This window comes from Archocentrus centrarchus, chromosome 12 (genome assembly GCF_007364275.1).
Source record: "Archocentrus centrarchus isolate MPI-CPG fArcCen1 chromosome 12, fArcCen1, whole genome shotgun sequence".
NCBI classification, from domain to species: Eukaryota; Metazoa; Chordata; class Actinopteri; order Cichliformes; family Cichlidae; genus Archocentrus; species Archocentrus centrarchus.
This window is the reverse complement of record NC_044357.1, coordinates 7,994,509-8,015,214: the sequence shown is the minus strand read 5'-3', so window position 1 is coordinate 8,015,214 and position 20,706 is coordinate 7,994,509. Positions and strand designations below refer to the sequence as shown.

General features: G+C 41.5%; 2 protein-coding genes across 2 annotated transcripts in view; both read left to right on the top strand.

The window, feature by feature from the left end:
- The first annotated feature begins 204 nt into the window (after positions 1–204).
- nxnl2 (nucleoredoxin like 2) lies at positions 205–2,791 on the top strand. Its single transcript, XM_030742940.1, has 2 exons — positions 205–751; positions 1,695–2,791. Exons 1-2 carry the CDS (start codon positions 450–452, stop codon positions 1,861–1,863), a joined length of 471 nt encoding a protein of 156 aa, XP_030598800.1. The 5' UTR covers positions 205–449; the 3' UTR covers positions 1,864–2,791.
- A 2,217-nt stretch (positions 2,792–5,008) lies between these two features.
- The window catches only part of csgalnact1a (chondroitin sulfate N-acetylgalactosaminyltransferase 1a), a 34,151-nt gene continuing 18,453 nt past the window's right edge, over positions 5,009–20,706 (top strand). Inside the window, exons 1-2 of the mRNA XM_030743376.1 lie at positions 5,009–5,140; positions 17,881–19,219. Of these exons, the coding sequence (XP_030599236.1) occupies positions 18,403–19,219 (817 nt within the window). The 5' untranslated portion in view covers positions 5,009–5,140; positions 17,881–18,402. The remainder of the gene's footprint in view (positions 5,141–17,880; positions 19,220–20,706) is intronic.

Below are 20,706 nucleotides of genomic sequence, written 5' to 3'. Positions count from 1 at the left end.
ATTCTACCCTTTTGGTGGTAATTTATAATTATCGACTCATTATCGATGTATGCAGACACATACACAAATGCTTTTCTTTCTTTTGTTATTTCATCGATATTTAACATGGATAGAAACAGCTTTGCGCATGCGTGTCTTGAGACCGGAAAGTGCCGGGCTTCCGCTGCTGCTATGGCTGCTATGGTGAAGCTATGCTAGCAGTTTCTGAATACGTGTGTTACCCACGTGGCTAATGGATCGCAGCTCTGTCTTTCTGCCTCCTCATTGGTCCGCAGGTGATTATCGGGATTGGCTGTAAGCTGCTTTTGCGGAAAGGTAAACAGACCCTTCCTCGGAGAGTCTGCGCTTCTGAGTATTGTATTGAAACTCGGCAACAAACATGAGGTAAACAAAACTTTGCGCTTTCAAACCAGACGGACTTCTTCACCTCGAAGTGCATCTAAGCAGACATGGTGGAGGTATTTTCCGGACGGACACTCCTGAACAAGGACGGGGAGTTTGTGGATCCCGAAGAGGCGCTGAGGAATAAAGTGGTGGGGATCTACTTCTCCGCGGGATGGTGCCCGCCGTGCCGGGACTTCACGCCCATTTTGTGCGACTTCTACACGGAGCTGGTGGAGGAGAGGGAGCCTCCCGCTCAGTTTGAAATAGTTTTCGTGTCTTCTGACAAGTCGCCGGATGACATGGTTGAATATTATCATGACATGCACGGAGACTGGCTCGCTCTGCCTTGGACGGATGATTACAAAAAGTGAGTTTCAAAATCTAATAATATTTTAATTTTATCTCAGCATAGCACAGTTAGGTGCTTTGTTTATCCTGCATCTCATTAAGGTTACACACCGCTACTAGGCAGTGATCCAGCTTACGTAAAACGCTTATGCGGGTCACCCTGTCTGGATTATTTGGTCCAAGTTAGTCTAGACTCAAATTTCACTTTATCTTGAATTTCCAGGTGGGTTAGGTTGAGTTTATGAGTTTTTTTTTTTTTTTTAATAATCAGATTGGTTTATGACAAATCTAAATCATAACAGAGTCAGATCTGTGCACCTCTGGGCGCAAAGTCTCTTCTTTTTAGTAAACATACTTTAATAAAAGCAGCAATACCACAGTAAAAGTCCTGGCTGTTACTTATTAAAGTAGCCATTAGACAGGTGAGTTATATGTTGTTGAATTTCTAAGTGAAATATTCAGCTGACCTGATTTATCACACCTGTACCCCCAAATCTAAAAATATTGAGTTTATAATCAAATATAGGCAAACAAAAGCAGCCCAAACCAGCAAATGTCTGCAATTTCTGCCTGAAAAATAGGGAAACTATTCATCAAAGATCAGAAAGTGCACCTAGCAGATGCTGTTTTGAATTTTTATCACTTATTTGTTAGTGTCTCACTATGTTAGCAGCATTTTAATGCTCCAGCTAAGCAAGGTAAGGCTGTTTTTCTTATATTCTGTTGAGGTATGTTGATTAATTACGGGGCATTAAATATTTTTTATGTGTAAAATTTGAATTTGTGAGGGATCTGTAGGCACAGCTGCCATTCAGATGTACTGTTATGAATTAGGTGCATGAATAAATATGCAAGTATCTCATATTTATTCATGCAGAACTGACAGCGTATAATATTTTTCCTATAGTGGAAGTGGAGGACGTATCTTTTTCTAACAAACAGTGTTTTTGTGTCCTCCATAGTGAGTTGAAGCAGCGCTACAAGATCACAGCAGTGCCCAAACTGGTGATCGTGAAGGAGAATGGCGACGTGATCACGGACAAGGGCAGGAAGCAGATCCGAGATCGAGGCCTGGCCTGCTTCAGGTCCTGGTTGGACGCTGCAGAGATCTTTCAGAACTTCAAGGGTTAGGGAATGAAGATGAGCTATTATAATCTTCCTGCTTTCATTTCAGTTTAGTGGTCTGAAAGGCGTCCGGATCACATAACAGTTTGTATTTCTGTTAGATTAAACTCCATTCTTGTTCTGCCTTTTTCTCAGCAAAGGTTGGATACCAATATTAGATTCAGCTGTTCATAAGAGGTGGTCTCATGATGGTTTTGCAGATGTTACATGGGCATTAGGCTTTTTTTTTTTCACTTTAACTTACCATCATGAAGTAAATCTTGATTGCACAATGTAGTGATTATGTAGCTGGAATAATGACACCATCTGCGATTAGATTGGATCCATATAAGATTTGTTCACTATGCAATTCTTTTTACCACCAGGTATGAAATTTCCCTGTAAAATAGGACTGTGAGCTTACCCCACCTGAAATGGTAGGAAATAGTAGCCGATGAAACTATCTGACTATGGAAAAGAAAAAATGTGACATTGTTGGAGAGGTGAAGAAAATCAAAAGAGTAAATAATAATTTTATTAGCCTGAAAAAATAATGATGAGAGCGGCAGGAGAGGGTGTCTGTTTCCTATTTAAAGATATAATGCTTCTTAAAAATTCTGCTTTAGTCACAGGCCTTCTATCAGCCTATGCATTAAAGATAAACCTCAGGCATGCCCACTAGAGAAATTGTCCATTTCATATGACTAATAAAAACCAGCTGCAGCCACTTTATTTTTAAGTACTCGTGTACAGTTAGTGCTCTCTTTAAACTTTTAGCCACACTTCACCTGTATTAGGTAGATATTTTATTGCTAAATTGCTCACCTTTGTACATTTTCCTGTCACAAAAAAATAATGTAGTTCTGTTTAGAGCTGCCTGTATATTTTTATATTTTTAGTTTTTTTATGAGTTATTAAGACTGGTTATTATTAAAAATTTTAAAAAGAAATCTGATTTTTTTTTGTGTGTGTGTGTGTTGTAATGCTAAGGAGCTGTTTGATGAACAAACAGACCGATTCCCTTTTGCCTCATTAAACAGTGGAAAGCCCACAGGATCTGTTTCCATCATGCTGGCATGTTCACATGCCTAATTGCCTGTTTCCCTCACGTGCGCTGACACAGCTGTTATCACTTTGTGCATAAAACATCCAACAAACCTGATGAATAATGATGCTTCTGCGTGGGCCGGCCTCTCTGGGTCTGTCTGCTTTCAAAGAGCAGACGAGACCAGGAGCTTAATTCAGATAAATTCAGTCAGGGATGACTCCTCAAGGACCTTTGTCAAATCACAGACTGTGTAGATGAAAAAAAAAAACCTTGGATCTCAGTCTCTCTGAGTTAAATGATGCAACTCTTCAAGGTAAAATGACTCAAAGTGGCATGTTAGATGTATTAGGATAAAACTGCACTTTGCATCATTATTCCTCTGGGGAAAAAAAGTGTGAGGAAGTTGCAGTTCCACAATTAGCCATGTGGTGTCGCTGCGATCTCATTTATGAGATTATGGTTTTGACCGGCGGTTCAGTTTAAGGGGCGTTTTCACATTTGCCTTCTTATCGCGGTCAATTGATTTTTCATCCAAGTGAGAGGAGCCTTGTCTCCGGCGGTATCTGAGTATTTATTGATTCTGGGGAGGGAGAATTATTAACAAGCGGACGGCCTGCATAGGAAGCTGTTTGACGCTGTGGCGCTGATTTATGATCCAGTGGGATTTACTAATTCCATTCATTCATAAAAAATCTTTATGTGCCTTGTGTATAATGGCCACGCATTTTCTCGTCTTCTAATTGCAGTGCGGAAATAAACTTTTCTTGTAGGCTGCTTATTAATACAGTTTGGAGGTAGCCAAAGATATTAATTTAATTCTAGTGAGTAATTCCTTAAAGTTCAGAGGCAAACACTGGACTTTTTACTTATTAGATATCTTTAGCTTCCAGTCATTTGCTTATTTTAATACAAAAATGGAATAAAGAAATTATAATATATAAATACAAAGTGTATTACTCTTTATACACCTGTATTTAGTAAAGTATTGGAGTACTTCGCCGCTGTGCGACAGCATGTGCAATAGGAGAACTACATTTTTTACTGTAAAGACGTTTTTGCTTCGTGCCTGCCGCGTGATTTGGGTCCCCGATTCTCAGAGTCCCTCGGGTCACTTTAGATGAAGATGTGGACTGCACATTTAGAATTTGGCCTTACAAATGAAAGGCGGTAGTGTTTCCTGCTGCTGTAACGGTGTCTTGAGCAACAAGGGTGTCTTTATGCGAGGACCTGGAGGGAGGGAGGCGGAGAGCTGGGCGGACCGGCGGACCTGCACGGAGTGAGCTGCGCGCTGGGTGTCAAATTAACCACGTTAATAACCCCACTTCCGCTCGAAACCTTCAAAATAAAACTGACGTGTTCATTGTTTAAGTGGATTTCTTCCAGTTCCTTGCTAGATTTAATCTGCTGTTATTCAGAACCGTCAACTCGTTACTCAGTAAAAAAAAAAAAAAAAAAAAAAAAAAAAAAAGTGGTCGGATTCACAGTTAAAATAATCAGTGAAAGAATTACATTTTTGAAAAATCTTAGCAGAACCTTTTAACTGTTAAGCTGTCCGAAAGACAAAGAAATAACTGGGGGACTTTTTTGTACTGAATGAAAGAATGTGCAGGCTTAAATGTGAGACTTTAACAAGCCTGTGATAACTGTAACTTCCTCAGTGGGCTGGGCTACTTTTAGCACCATTCAATTAATATTTGGGAAATAACCTTCAGAGTTGGGATACAATAAACATCCAAACCAATATAATAGATAAACAATAAACAATATCTAGCCTGTGTTTATTTGTTTGTTTGTTTGTTTGTTTGTTTGTTTGTTTGTTTGTTTTGAGCTGGCTTCCAGGAAAATTCACCATGGCAATAAGCCACATCACCCCTTACCCACCCTTCAAAATCCCAAATTCTTGATTTAAGAATTTGTGATTTGATTTGTTGAGATTAAATAACTAACATAAACTGCGGAGCTTTGTAGAAGTGCGGGTAACTATACAGTTTTCCATTTTTAGTGCTTAACGAAAAATGTTATCAAAACTTGATGCGGAATTATTGCATTTTATTGTGAAGGCAGCAGCCCCCTCGTGTTCCGGTGCTGTCCTTGCTCGGCGCCGCTCCGCGACACAAACGCTCACAGCCGCTCCTGGACTCCCGAAGAGTCGCCTGCGGACCGGTGGAGGACTGCAGGACGGTTCGGCAGCACCGGGACAAAGCAAATCCCCTTTCTCCTCACGGTGGACCGGACTGACGGCTGCCTGAACAGGAGGTAAGTTGTCCGCATGAGAGAACACTGCTGAAATACAGATGCAGCCTTCCCATAGGTGTATTGTAAAATAACAAAAGCCCGATATTTTAATAGGGAGCGTGCGATGAATTATTTCCATCAGGATCGGTGTGAACTTAAAGTTTATTTTTGGATTGTCTGTATTTATGTGATAAAGCCATCTACTTTTCGTGCGTAATTGTGCCCAACTTAACTATAAATGAATCAAGTCATAATTATTTATAGTTTGTGGAGATATTAGGATCACGGAAGGAAACCTTTAAAAAAAAAAAAAAACTTACCAAAATTTAAACATAGTTTGTATTTATTTAGTAACAGCATTGCTTCTGACACTTTATCCATCCATCCCACACTTATATTGAATTCAAATGCAGCACTACTTACTGGCAAAGCCCACCTAGGTTTCCAATCAGTGACTCATGTTTAAGGTCACTTGAGACCAAAATCACATAGGGGAATTAAAATAAAATAAAATAAAACATCGCCCACAATAATTTCAGCTGAGCCGAGCCAGATAATAAAATTACATGCACTCAGTCAAAGTGTAGGCTTCTTTTTAATAGTATCCCTCTGAATCCCGCTCGCTCTCTCTCACACACATACGCACTCACAAACATACACACAGCATACTGAGCAAGCTGGAGGTTTTTTTTTTTTATCATGGAAAAGGCTCTAATCCTGCTTAGTGCGCTTACTAACAAGTACCTAGCACCCTGAAATATTTGGTTTGCAAGCAGGCAAAGAGTGCCAGAGTGTTTTTTTTTTGTTTTTTTTCTCATATTTGCAGAGAGAAACTTGAGGGATTACTCTGTATTTGAGTTTGTTTAGCAGGCAGACTCTGGAGGTTGCACATGCTGTGTGCTGAGGGTCAACTGGTATCCAAAGTGTTTTTAAAAAGTGACATTACGCACCACGACATGCATGTGCTTCCTCAGAACATGTCCTTCATATGTGTTTAGTGCACGTCTGTGAAGGTTTATATTCTCACTTTCTCGTGCTGCGCTGCCTGCATGTACAGTCATGTTTCACAGATCAGATAACAGTATCGTGCAGGATAATTAGCCGGTGACATTTTAACTGCTCTGATGTAACGTCCCTGCAGCACACTGACAAATCAGATCTGATGATGTTACAGCCACCCTCGTTGTTTTCGGTGCTTCTGGTCTTCAGAAAACTAATGAGTTAAATGCAGATCTCATCAGTGGCGCTGACATATCGCCTGCAAGGCTGGCTGACAGTTTCACCCACATAAACAGTGTGGTGGAGCTGGTTTGATAGCAGTTAACAAAACCTGTTGTAACCCTTAAAAGCGAAACCACAAGCCTTTACCTTAGCCTGTGGATAGGTTACAGTTGAGAAACATGTGGTAGTTTCTACGTTGCGGTGTGCTGCTCGGGGAGAAGAGGGAAGTCATGAATTTGTGTCATAGTTGCTGGCAAAATTTCAGTTTTTTTTAATTTTTTAATCTTTTTTTTTTCCATTGCACAAAAAATGCAATGAAGAATGTGTTGCAGGTTGAGATGAACAGGTGTAATCTGCAGACGTGTTGGATTTATTCATTTTGTGTCAGCCTCAGTTGTTTGCTGTCTTGCCATCACTATTATAATCAATTTATAACTGACCACTTGTAGCATCACTGTCAACAGCAGAGAAGTCTGTGACACAGGGAGTGTCTCACTGTGCAAACCAAGATTTACACGTATTAGATTGTGATCATGCAGAGGCTAAGAACTGGAGTGCAGTTTTCATTGTGTTTGGTGGATGAATTACAGTACTTATATATAACTTATATATAACATCAGAAAGGCCAAATTAATGGACATATTTTCTTAACTGCTGAGCCTGTCCCAGCTGTAAGAAGATGGGGAGGCATGTTGTGTATGGAACATTGTGTATTAGTCTGTATCATTATTTCCTCTATGTCCAAACACACAAATGTACATTTCACATTCATGTAAAGCAGGAAAACGTTGAGATTTCTGACAACAGTGAAGCTGAATGGGGGAGTAAATAGATTTTTTTTTTTACTTAACAAGTGTCTGTGTTATTATCAGAAGAGTTGCCACTCTTTATTCCCTGCTGCAATGACCCATTTTCCCCATGGGGACCATTAATGTTTAATCTGATACAATCTAACCTAACTGTGAAGAAATGGAGCACTTGAGGAGAGGGAAAGTGGGGGCTAGGCAGGGGGTTGGATGGTGTATGTTAACAGGAGACACTTGTAGTGAAGTAGGGGAGTGTAGTCCTTTTCTTTTTTTTTTAAGGGTTTTCCAGATGGCACGCTGACTGGAAGGATCTGGAGAAACCGGCCCCTAATGAATGGGAGTGAGAATCACCTGAGGAGACAAGAAACATCAAAGAAACCTTTCTCTCACCTTCCTCCCCTCCCACATGCTCATGTTATACTGACTCTCTGCTTCATCTTCTTCTTGCAGCGTGTATCTCATCTACTCACTTAATAGTTCCCCTCAAGTAATCTGAGGATATAGTTGTCAAAATCACCACCAGCCTTCTTTTCCCACTCATTTTAAAAAATTATCTTAATTAATCTCTCCTCTCCTCTCCTCTCCTCTCCTCTCCTCTCCTCTCCTCTCCTCTCCTCTCCTCTCCTCTCCTCTCCTCTCCTCTCCTCTCCTCTCCTCTCCTCTCCTCTCCTCTCCTCTCCTCTCCTCTCCTCTCCTCTCCTCTCCTCTCCTCTCCTCTCCTCTCCTCTCCTCTCCTCTCCTCTCCTCCCCACCCCAGAGGACATTCCTCATTTTTTACAGTAAGATAGCTGGAGGGCAGGTTCAGACAGCACTGTCAGAAAAGAAGACATTCACTGAGGTCAACAAGCACACAAACACATTAACATCCCTGCTGACCTGCACGGTAACAAGTATACAACCCACTAGAGGCTGCAGAGAGAGGATGATGGAGAGACACAGACAGACAGCATGAAGCAGAGTTTAAACATGCAGGCTTCTGTGGTTGCTTGTAGAGATCTTAGCGGTCAGTTACTCACAGAGAGCTGATGTGTATGGAAGGAGAGGGCTGAGGGGAGGAGAGGGCTCTTTTTAAAACATTAATGCATCCATCCACTCTCATATAAGCATGTGCTTTTCAGATGAGTATATGAAATGATGAGCCTAGAGAAGATAACATTTTATCACCTTAAAAGACGTAGGATTTATATACGGCTATCAAATAGCATAGCAATGTTTCAGTTGCTAGTTTCTGTTCATTTGCATACAGTAGATAAAGGTACTGCTATTAGCTGGCCCTTGAAGCCTGCTTGTGTTGTGAGATTTCCATTTCGTGCCTGCATTGTTTTGGTGAGAAAACTCTTAGTTTTGCAAATGGTGAGGGCACGGCTGGACCTGAGTGGTACACTATGAAGGAAGTTCAACACTTTGTATTAGCTGGCTTGACAAACACCAGTCGGAGGTAACTTTCTCTGTTAAGCCAGGCTTTCTGCTTCAGACTCTGTGTGTGCTCACATAAAAATGTCTGTTTTGCGGGTCATATGACTCTTCTGCACAAAATAAGTGAACCTACTCCAATCAGAGACATTACCAGATGATGATGATAAAATGTTGATAAAAATGCGACCGTTTCTGCAAGTAAGACAAGAGATTAATACTGCAGAAAACTGTTAATTTGGGATTTAGCAAACAGAGCAGTAAACATTTTAATTGAGTTGCACTATATTGCCAAAAGTATTCACTCATCTGCCTTCACACGCATATGAACTTGAGTGACATCCCGTTCTTAATCCATGGGGTTTAATATGATGTGAGCCCACCCTTTGCAGCCATAACAGCTTAACCTCTTCTGGGAAGGCTTTCCACAAGGTTTGGGAGTGTTTATAGGAATTTTTGACCATTTTTCCAGAAGTGCATTTGTGAGGTCAGACACTTGATGTTGGACGAGAAGGCCTGGCTCACAGTCTCCACTAATTTATCCCAAAGGTGTTCACGGTACCACGCTGGAATTCCCTGAGCTCCTGTGAGTGACCCATTCTTTCACAAATGTTTGTAGAAGCGGTCTGCATGCCTAGGTGCTCAAATTTATACACCTGTGGCCATGGAAGAGATTAAAACATCTGAATTCAATGATTTGGATGGGTGAGTGAATACTTTTGGAAATATAGTCTAATTATTTTATCGCTGAGTGCACGCTCTGTACTGCTGTTTATTTCTGGCATGGCAGCAGCACATTAGAGCTCTGAAACTTTTAACTGGATCCATTTAAATATTAAAGGTTACTGTTCCATAGCAATGATAAAGGAGATGTGGAAATCACTTTAGTTTGCCAGCAGATCAAAGTGAAATTAATTTTATTGATTGAATAGTTATTCTTGATGTGCGTTCTGTCTCCCAGTAGCTGCAATTCCAGCAGAGTAAAAGAGACTTAGCCGCAAATTAGAATCAAGTAAGCTATAAAAATATTTATGCGTTTTCTGTATCATCAGATAAATTCATGCACATTCCAGTGACAACATGATGCACTTTACAGGTTGGTTCCATTTGTGATGTTAGTAAGTACAGCTTAACAGTGTGCATAAATAAAATGACCTCCCCAAGCAGGGACTCTATATTGCACTTAAACACATGTTGCAAATTAAAGAGTCAGTGAAAATGTGGCACTTCCAGATGATTTTAACCCCAAACTGAACACATCACCTCCAACCAGGTTAAGCGTTCAGTATAAGTTACTATGGTGATTTAGCCAGGTAAGAAGAGAGCCACTTTCATGACACAGAAAACGCTGACTGTAAGCTCCACATAGCTCGCTAAACCCATTAATCTCGCTTCATAGTACACTCATGCAAGATTCCCATGGTACCACCATGTTTGTGTCCGTTTGCATAGGTATTTGACTAGGCAGAGTGAAGGATTATGGGTATGCAGCCTACACAGCTTTACTTGTGTGCAGTCCCCCATAGAAAACAACCGCATGTAGCTCGACGTGGATGACGCTAGGTGCAGGGTGAATGCTGGTTGGTTGAAAAGTGGGCCTGAACAGGAAATTTTGGAGTTCACAAAGAAGAGGGCCAAGAGTGAAAGAAGACATTGGCTACAGTGGACACTTTTCATTGTGTTTAACAAGTTTTCACTTCAGCTCTTTGTATGTTGTAACTTCAGTCTGCTCCACGGCTGGTAGCCCACAGTCCAGTTTTTACACCGATTTGACACAAAATCCCAGCAAAAGTCCAACACTTCATGTTTCCTAATATTTTAAAACTTCTGGATTAACAAAAAAAAAAAAACTTTCTTTGATATTTTGAATTTGAAGGTGTGAAACTGTTTCTGTTCTTTGGATTATTGCGGTTTAGTAACAATGCAAATAGATAAATGCTCACTTTTAGCACATTCGTAAATGATTAAAAACTCACCTAGGTTTACAAGACACGGTCAATCAGTCACTATCCACACAACATTGGCTCCAGAAAAGTTGCTGGCTAAGGGGGCAAATTTAATCAGCTGACTGACCAGGTTGCACTTGTACTCATGTGTTTTTCCTGCGCTGAGTGTGAGGGTTGTCCCCCTCATAGCTGAGAAATCTGCTGGATGAGACTTTGGGGCAAAATAGCGCATTGTTTATTTGCAGCTAATGCACAAGAAACTGTTCAATAAGCTACATTTTTTTGGACACAGTTTTGAGCGACATTGCAGGCAGTGAAGTTAAGATAACAAAACTTGGAAATACTGGAAAGTATGGCTGATCTTGATTGCGTCATTGCTTGGCTGTTTTTGTGCACAGCCGGGATTCTCAGTCTACCTCTGGTGACAGTAAAGAGTTACAACTTGTAGATGACAGTCTGCAAAGTTGTGTGTAGGCGCTGTGTAGGACCAATGCACAATTATGCGGGTGTGAATGTAGAGGTAGAGCTGGACTAGAGGTTCTGCAGCCTCTCCTTATATGTCAACTCATTACACTCAAGCTGTATACTCTGGGGTTGAAAAATGAAGCCAATCGGAACATGTGTAGATTTGCAGTTTGCTAAAAATGAGTCGGTGATCAGCTTCTGTGTTAAAATGCCCAGCATGTTTGGAGCTTGTTTCAAAAGCAGTTTTGATCTCAGTTGTTAATTTCCTCATATTTTTTGCAAATGTAACCATGTTCGTCCATTTTCTTCAGCTTATTCAAATTCAGGGTTGGAGGTGGAGGGGGTGGAACCTATTCCAGCTGTCATAAGCAAGGTACACCCTGGACAGGTTGCCAAGCTATTGCAGGGCTAACACATAAAGACTGACAGCCCTTCACACCTAGAGCCAGTTCAGAATCACCAATTAACCTAACATGCACGTCTTTGGACTGTGGGTGGACGCTGGAGTACCCACGCAGGTGCAGGGAGAACATCCAGACTTGCCACAGAAAGGCCCCAGCCTTCGATTCAAAGCCAGGACCTTCTTGCTGAGAGGCACCACTAAATGTAACCCCATCTCTTTAAATTGTATTAAAGCTTAAAATTAATGCATAACTAGGGGTGAAGCCACTTTGAGTAACACAGTTTCCTTGTTTAGGGTTTCATTGTTCAGTTTTTCGGTAAATATGTATATTTTGTTTTTTCTTTTAGCAAAATTAGCTTCCCATTCAACATTAGAGTGAATAACAGATGACTAATGACACAAACTAAGTTAGTCAGCCAGTACTATCATTAGCTGGCAACATCTAATATCGTCACATCTAGTTTCCAAACCCAAGATGGCACCAGGCAAAAATGGCTGGGCTTTCAAATGGTAGTCCATAAACTGTTGTGTGATGTCACTCTGGCTACATCTGTCTTTCCCTCATAATCATGCAATCTGTGCTGGCATTCCTTTTATATCTTGAGTCTGACATTGCCTCCATCCTTGCTGATTTGTGTGGGGGTGTATAAACAAGCACATCTTGAAAACAGCTGAATATGAAGCAGGGTGAATGTTGAAGCTTTTGTTGTCCAAAGGTTAAGATTTATGAACTCTTTTCTTGTTTGTCTGTTCAGTAAAATGTGTTTTTCAGAGCGTATTCTGGTATTTTTTATGATAACATTTCCCCTCATGTGCAGGATGCAACCGAAAACCAATCAAAAACCAAAACAAAATGCAGAAAATAATGGAAAACAGTGGCTGCCATGAACAGAGAGAGGGAAAAAAAATTACAAATCCAGACCCCCGAAAGTGTAAATATATAATAATTCAATAGTGGGAAAGCGTAGATCTCAAGAGTTTCAAATCTTAAATGTGTAAAGGTACTGATAAAATCCTTAAAAGCAGATGTGCTCTCATTCACAGCAACACTCAAACCCTTTGGAAAGATCACATACTGTGAATTCTCACCGCATGCATTTTTATTAAAGGGCGGTTTTATGCAGATAACGAAGACAGTCTGCTTTTTAAAAATGACAGCAGGATTAAGATGCTTCATTTGTCACGACGTTGGGGTCACAAGGTTGCCTCCCAAATGCCTCAGACACTTAAAGGTTGGCCTGCAGCACAGAGACACACACAGACACACACACACACGTCACCTGTGTGCGATTTCTGCTTTACCCGTGTGACTGGGACCCAGAAATGGGGCAACGGACAGAGAAGAAATTCATTCTTTTTTTCTCTTTTTTTTTTCTTCCTGACAGCAAACCCCTGCAGCTTCAGCTCCTCACTCAATACCCACCACTTTGCTCCTGCTTCTTTTTCCTGTCTGACTCATTTTCACAAACATAAGCGCAACACTCCTAACAGGTGTCAAGAGGAAAACATTAATATTTTTCGCTGCTACAGCTATTCCCACATAAATACACACACAGACACACAGTGAAACAAACAGACACAAATCCCCTGCGGGCAGGAAACAGCAGCGGGAGGGGAGGAAGTGATTTTAGCGGCTGACCCAGATGCTGCTGCTGGGAATATCTCTGGTCACCAAATACTAAATCATTCTCTTTCTCATTTCTTACTTTCTTTTCTTCGTGACAGCGAGATTATTTTGCACTCTCCGTGTGTCTCTCTGCATCGTTGTTTCTATTTCCAGCGTATCTCATAAGGCGCACAACACATTTATCAGTTGTGACAACTCAAAAAGGGAAGAAATGTGGCGGTAAACAAACAAGTGTTTGTATTGCCTGTAGATCTATTGGTTGCATCCTGGCAAGAAAGATTTTGTCAAACAGAGTATCGCAATTTACTGTAAAGACTAAAACAACCATCAGGAAACTGTTATCAGGTGCCGCCCCTGCCGAGCACAGTGTTAAAAGAGGAGGTTGAAGAGCCGCAGAGAGAGAGAGAGAAAACACAGGAACTGTTGTGGTAAATTTCACGGCAGGTTCGCTCTGGGTTTTGTCGCTGTTGAAATCGATCCATGCTGAAAACATGATGTAAAATTGTTGTGGTTTTTGCCACATGCAAAAGTCACATGAACAGTTTTATGTAATTTCCTCCCTGAGAAACAGTAAGTTTGGGTTTGCTGGAAACCCAGACATCATTGGTTCTCGGGTCTTTGAAGGATCTCTGCAACAACACTGAAGAGAACTGTAGATCAAGGTGGAAATGTTTTTGAATCTATAGTCACAAAGTATACCAGCAAAACACGTGCAGTCATGTAAAGAAGAAAGTTCTCAGAGGACTGTGTGTGCCGTCCTGTGAAAAACTTAATTCATCCTTACTGCTTCCAAAGGAATTAAGAGGGTAATTAGCAGCTAGGTGCTGCTAATCAAATCAGTTGATTCATTGATCATCATCAAGTGTGACCACCCCTGTAAATACATTTTGGCTTTTGCTGCTCTGGAGCACTCAGATATGTTAACACAATGCCACAGTCTTCCCAGGAGCGGACGTCCCAAGATGAGACCTCGCAGTGCTCAGAGAAACTGCAAAAAAACCCCCAAGAACTAGAAGAAGAAGAAGAAGAAGAAACAGCCTTTATTGTCCCACAGAGGGGAAATTTGGGTGTAACAGCAGCCGCAGTTATTATAAATATAAATAAAGATATAATAATTTACACTATTAAGAAAAGAATATATATAAAATCAACAAACAAGATTAACCTTAATACTACTAATAATAACACTATATACAATGTACATGATGTGCCTGTGTGTTGAACCTTAACAGGCCGGACTATTTACAGTATATTATATATTATCCTACATTGTGTAGGTTATTGTGGTTTTTGTTGGGAGCAGTGATGGTTATAAAGTCTTACATCTCAGGTTCCACAGGCCTCGGGCAGCATTAAATGTTAAAGTTCAGGACTGTACAGTTAGAAGAAGACTGAACAAGGACGGTTTGTTTTTAAGGGTTGCCAGGAGACAGCTTCTTCTTTCTAAAAAAGAGCGTGGTAGCACAGCTCAGGTTTGCATATCTGCATCTGAACAAACCGCAGATCCTCAGAGAGCTGTGCGGAAACGAAACCTCAAATCTCACTGAACTGAAGCGACGATGTCAAGAAGAGTGGGCTGAAATTTCTCCACTATCATGTGAGAGAGTGATAAGGCCATGCAGAAAATGATTATGTCAAGTCATTGGTGCTAAAGGTGGTTCTACATGCTGCTGAATCAGTGGGCATGCTGTAGTTTTTCACAGGTCTGCAGAGAGTGCTGTGAAAACTCTTTTTCACAGCACTGTATAATGTTTCTCCGTAGCTTGTTAGCACAGCTAAAGCACATGTCAGACACAATGTGAGGATAAACAGGATAAAGCATGTGTTTATTTTACTGGTAGATGGTAACAGGAAATTATGTGCCTTTAATTATTTCTCTGCGGTGTTCTTGTGTTGAAGCCATGTCTATCCCCATGGGGAGTCAAATAACCAGGGCTGAATCAATTCATTAATTCCGGTGGGACTCAGCGGTTTGACTGCTCATAAATCAAAGTTACACCAGCTTTCTTTCCACTGATGAATCTTTCTCACATACCTTTACAACTGGGAATGACCACTTTGCCACAGGCAGCATGTACTTTTGTTGTGTTAGCGATACATTAGCAAAAGTTTCTAGAGGCAGAATCCCTTTGAAGTAGCACAGGGAAAGAAAAATCACTATTGCCTCAGTCGGTTGATTACACAGTTATCAAAAACTTGACATTTTGTGAAAAAGTCTGCTTGCTAACCTTATCACCTGCTGGCTGTAGCGTCATCCTTACAGGAGCTTGCATTTAAAAATGAAAAGTAGTGGATTTGTTCCTTAATAAAAATGGAAATTGACCTTCAGAATGCCAGAACTAGATACGTGCTTTAATTCGCATGAATGGCTTGTGATCACATTTACTGGCATTAGTTTTAGTGTAACTGTGTGCTACAGGAAGTCAAAGTCATCTGGAAAACCAATGTAATTATTTAGAGGCGGTTCCCTGCATGTGGCCACAACTCTCAACTAATGAGAAGCTTTTGTGAACCAGCCAAAGGAACTGATTAAACTGCCATTAATGTCATGCCACATTTTTTTGAAGATCCATGGCTCCATATAATGACATGAGGATTTTTCTCTAATTCAAAGGATGATACTCCATCTGAGCAGCCACAGCTTGCTCTCCTGCACTAACTCAGGCACTTTTTTCCCCACCGAGCACCCTCTCCTCAAACATTTTTTAAGTCGGCAGTGGAGGTCCTGCTGGAGAGACGCCCTGTCTTTCCTGATTCAGCCATCTGAGCACAGTCCAGTATTCACTTCTGCCATATACTAATCCTTTCATTACGCTCAGATTCAGGCTGTCCTGTCAAAGAGCTGACTGTGTGGGGAGTCTAGAGAGACCAAGACTGATACACAGAGATACATTTACAGATACATACAGGAACACTGAAACACCTTCCCACAAGAACATGTGTGTGTGTGTGTGTGTGTGTGTGTGTGTGTGTGTGTGTGTGTGTGTATATATATATATATATATATATGCACAGGCACACTATTTATACTCAAGACTAGCATTCAAACATCCAGATGCACCTTACTGATGCATAATCATCTCCTATACATCTCAGCTTGATCACAATATCTAAACCATCTAAACTGGTCTTTTCTAAATGCTGATTTGATATCAGACATTAAACTCAAGGTGAAGTTGCTCACCACTGTTCCCATCTTAGTTCTGCTTTGACTCATGCTGATGTTTGTGGATTACCACAAAACGCGAAGTGCATCTGAAATTTATAGCAACAAACGCTCAGTTTTATGCTGGCTAAATGTTCAAAAAAAGCTTGAATAAGTCTAAAAGTTTTTTTTTTTTAAATGAAGATTTTTTTCTTTTACCTGCGAAATTGAAAAACAAACATCTGCACAGATTTTGAGACCAACTGCTATTTGACCATCTGTGCATTTGTAATATTTGCTGCCAGACAAAAACTCAGAAGACCATCCGTGTCATTACAGTTTTTTTTCATAACAAAAGTTGTTAGGATTCATCCTCTGGGGACCATAAACATCACTGTGTGGACTAAAAAGGTGGCCCAAACAATCAACATTGATACCCACAAAGCCATTCCACTAAAATGTCACTCAAGAGGTTTTGTGAGTAAAGGTTAAATATATTCTTGTGAGGAAAAAAATAAGCAGTCAGGATGCCGTTGCCTAGCCTGTAGAGGTCTGTACATCCCTCCATTGATATGCCTCCCCAGACCATCACTGACCCACCACCAAACCAGTCATGCTGAACAATGTTACAGGCAGTATAATGTTCTCCATGGCTTCTCCAGACCCTTTCAAATCTGTCACATATGCTCAGGGTGAACCAGCTCTTATCTGTGAAAAGCACAGGGCACCAAGTGGACCTGCCAATTCTGGTTTTCTATGGCAAATGCCAATTGCCATGGTGCTAGGCAGTGAGCACAGGGTCCACTAGACTCGAGGACGTCAGGCCCTCAGGCCACCCTCATGAAGTCTGTTTCTGATTGTTTGGTGAGAGACATTCAGATCAGTGACCTGCTGGAGGTCATTTTGTAGCTCTGGCAATGCTCATCCTGTTCCTCATGCAGATACCAGCCCTTCTAATGGGTTAAGGACCTTCTACAGCCCCTTGCAGCTCTCCTAGAGTTAATTCGCTGTCTGCTAGACTCTCCTCCATGATCTTAAGACTGTGCTGGGAGACACAGCAAACCTTCTGCCAATGGCACGTCTTGATGTGCCATCCTGGAGGAGTTGGTCTACCTGTGCAACCTCTGTAGGGCCCAGATATCCACCTCATGCTACCAGTAGTGACACTCATTGTTGTCTCATTGTTGCCCCATTAGTGCACCTGTTGTTAATTTCATTAACAACAAATCAGCTGAAACTGATTAACAACCCCCCCCCCCCCCCCACTGAACTGACCAGATCAATATCCCAGAAGTTTAACTGACTATAGTCTGATTTAAAAAAGTGTTCTTTTAATTAAAAAAAAAAATAATTGAGCAGCATATTCCCTGACACACACACACACACACACACACACACACACACACACACACACACACACACACACACACACACACACACACACACACTCTATAATTTCTACTCTTTTAAACAGATGCCCTTGCACACTGCGTCATATCCTCAGTGACAACATTGTTTTCCAGGAGCTTAAGTCCTGACGGAATGCTTAGATTGGCAACTCTTTGCCACCCTAAAACTAACATGTCAAAGTAGCCTGGTCTGTTTCTGATTCAGTACACTTTTAAAGACACAACATCCAGTGGTTAGATAAAGCTGGGGGGTTTCAAAATGTTAAAAATAATTGTTTTCAATAACAGTGATTTCTGTCTCTCTCCTTTCTGTTTCCTTTTCTCAGGAAAACAACTTTGGAAAGAAATGCACAGATGACCACCGAGGATTAGCTTTCTCACTGAAATTTTTTTTGTTTGTTTGTTTCTGCATCATCCACATTTATATAGGAGCCTATTTGGCTGCATATTCAGTTACTGCCAGACACTGGAAGGGAGACAGGAAGAGGACAACATGGACTTAGTGAGAGAGTCAGAGCAAACAGATGAGTCACTTATGAGTGACAGATGACGCAACAGTGTCTGGAACAGATTCTTCTAGCAGACCATGGAGCTAATTGGACCAAGAGAAAGGGAGAAAGCGTTTTTTTCACAAGTGTCTGCTGTTTATTTTTTATTTTGCCAGTGACAAAACAGTCTCGGGCAGTTGGGAAGCAATGACCTAATTCAAATTAAATGACCTCACGCTGATAAGTAGCACGCCTCCTCACTGGGTGATGGAACACAATCACAAATCAGATATCATTAAGGCCAGAGTGTGTGAGGTTACATGATACGTCTGTGGGTTTAACCAGGAGGGGTAAGTTTTGATGCTACATTCAGTGATGCTACGGCGCGGGCTAATATTATGGGTGTCCCGTGTGGGGGGGCTTCTGGTGCTCCTCTGCTGCTCCCTTTCTCTCCTCTATGTGATGAGGTGCAGCCCACCATATTCTAATGACCCTCCACTGAGTCATGTATTACCCCATGCAGGATCTAATCACCCCAGCCTAGGAGGCACAAGGCCAGAAACTGGAGCAGGAGCTGGTGGGGCAGGAGGAGCTGGAGCTGGGCCTGCCCATAGTGGTGGTCCTCCAAGCGTCCATTCTTACCAGGTGCTCCTCCAAGAGCGTGAGGAGCAGCACCGCCTCCACATCTCCTCTTTGAAGAAACAGATAGCTCAGTTGAAAGAGGCTTTGCAGGAGCGCAGCCAGCAGTTGAAAGGAGTACAGGAAAGCCTGAAAAGGGTCAATGGAGGCCCAGCAGAGGGGCAGGAAGGAGGTGGTGGATCTCAAGGAGGTGTTGTTGGAGAAGCTCAGGGAGCAAAGAGCCAGCAGACAGACCTACAGGAGTTCCTGAGGGCCCAGCTGTCAAAGGCTGAGGTGACTGCCGGCATCAGGTTGCCCAGCGAGTACGCCGTAATGCCGTTCGAGAGCTTCACCCTGCAGAGGGTATACCAGCTGGAGATGGGGCTGACGCGTCATCCTGAGGAGAAGCCTGTGAGAAAGGACAAACGAGAGGAGCTAGGGGAGGTGCTAGAGACGGCTCTGCACAGCCTCAACACGCCTTCATCGGAGCAGGACCGCAGGAGTGCAGCGGATAAGACCCAAACTACCAAAGTCTACACACCAACTGACTTCATAGAAGGTGAGAACACATTAAACATCAACCCTGTCTCCCGAAACACGTGTTTATCTGCAACCAATTTCTAAAAGCAAATATACTGTCAAGTTAACATGATGCCTTCTAGATTATTTTTGACATGTTTATGTGACATGATGTATATGGGCAGAATCTTAAACATGTCGTTATCACCTAAAGTTAACCATATGTGACATTCAGGATACAAACCCTTAGTGTTTAATCATAAACCAAAACACTACCCCTAAACCTAGATGGGTGGTGACCAGGTGGATGCTAAGAGGTTAGGCTTTTAACCCCATAATCCTGCCCCACCATGTGCCTGTAAGCGTAATCACAGAAATTATTTTAACTTTTAACTTTTGCACAAAGATTTCAAAAGCATGCACATTTATGTTAGACTGCAGTAAATGTAAATGTTCAAAATAAATGTAAAAAAACTTGTTGGCAAAAGGCTCTCTGTCTGCCCTCTTACTTTGAGCTGTCTCAGGCCTAGACTGAGTCAGCTCAAAGTACCAGTCAGTGACTGGTATTTTTGACAAGTGGTTGCTAGAGGTTGCTGGCAGTCACTAGCATGAAATTGGTTACAAAAAGATAACTGGTGCTGCACAAAAACCCTCCTTGCGATTGTTTTGGTCACTAGCGGGTTACAGTGGTAGCCTGTAGTTTGTGTGGAAGATGCTGACTGTTCCGCAAACACTTGCAAACTACTAGCCAAGTGAAACTCTGAAATGCGCGGTGCAAACAGGAGACCGCTCGCCTTCAAAGTAAAAGTTGCACCTTTTGAACTGTGTTGGTTGCAGGTGTAATGCACAACTTTTACTTTGAGGGTGAACGTTCTCTGTTTCTGATTTGCGTTGCACTTCTTCGGGTTTCAGCATGGCTCAGAGGGTAAATGGCGGATTTTTGCAGTCAAGTCAGTGTGTTCTGTTTAAAGTACAGAGCGACCAAAGTAGTCACAAGGAGGTTTTTGTTGCAACACCATCTTTGCAGCCAGCAACCACCCACCAACTGGTGGAGAATACATATTTTTCTCTGGTGGCTGGAGGTCCCCGAGGGGTCTCTGAGCCTGTGTGACTGAATTAAACTAAACTAAGCATGCCACAGCCTGGCATGGAGTTTGGAGGTGCAAAAGTGCATCACTGTAAAGCAAAGTGTTACACTGGACTTATAACACAAGATAACATGAGGGCATCAACACAAAAATTATTCTATTTATTTTTATTATTATTATCGTGTCATTATAATTGTTGGAAGCCAAAATTATATTTGAATGTGTTAAATAGCTCTGTGACTATTGGCTCCTGGAATAAAGTATAAACTAATATAAAATGGAAATCATTGAAGTACGTGTACCTAAATATACACTTGGTTACATTCCACTACTGATTTCACTCTCTGTCTCTCTGTTGTAACTAACAATTTAACATATTTAATAAATAAATGTGTCTTTCTTTATGACATGGCGGTAAATCTGAGCTCTGCTAACTTTA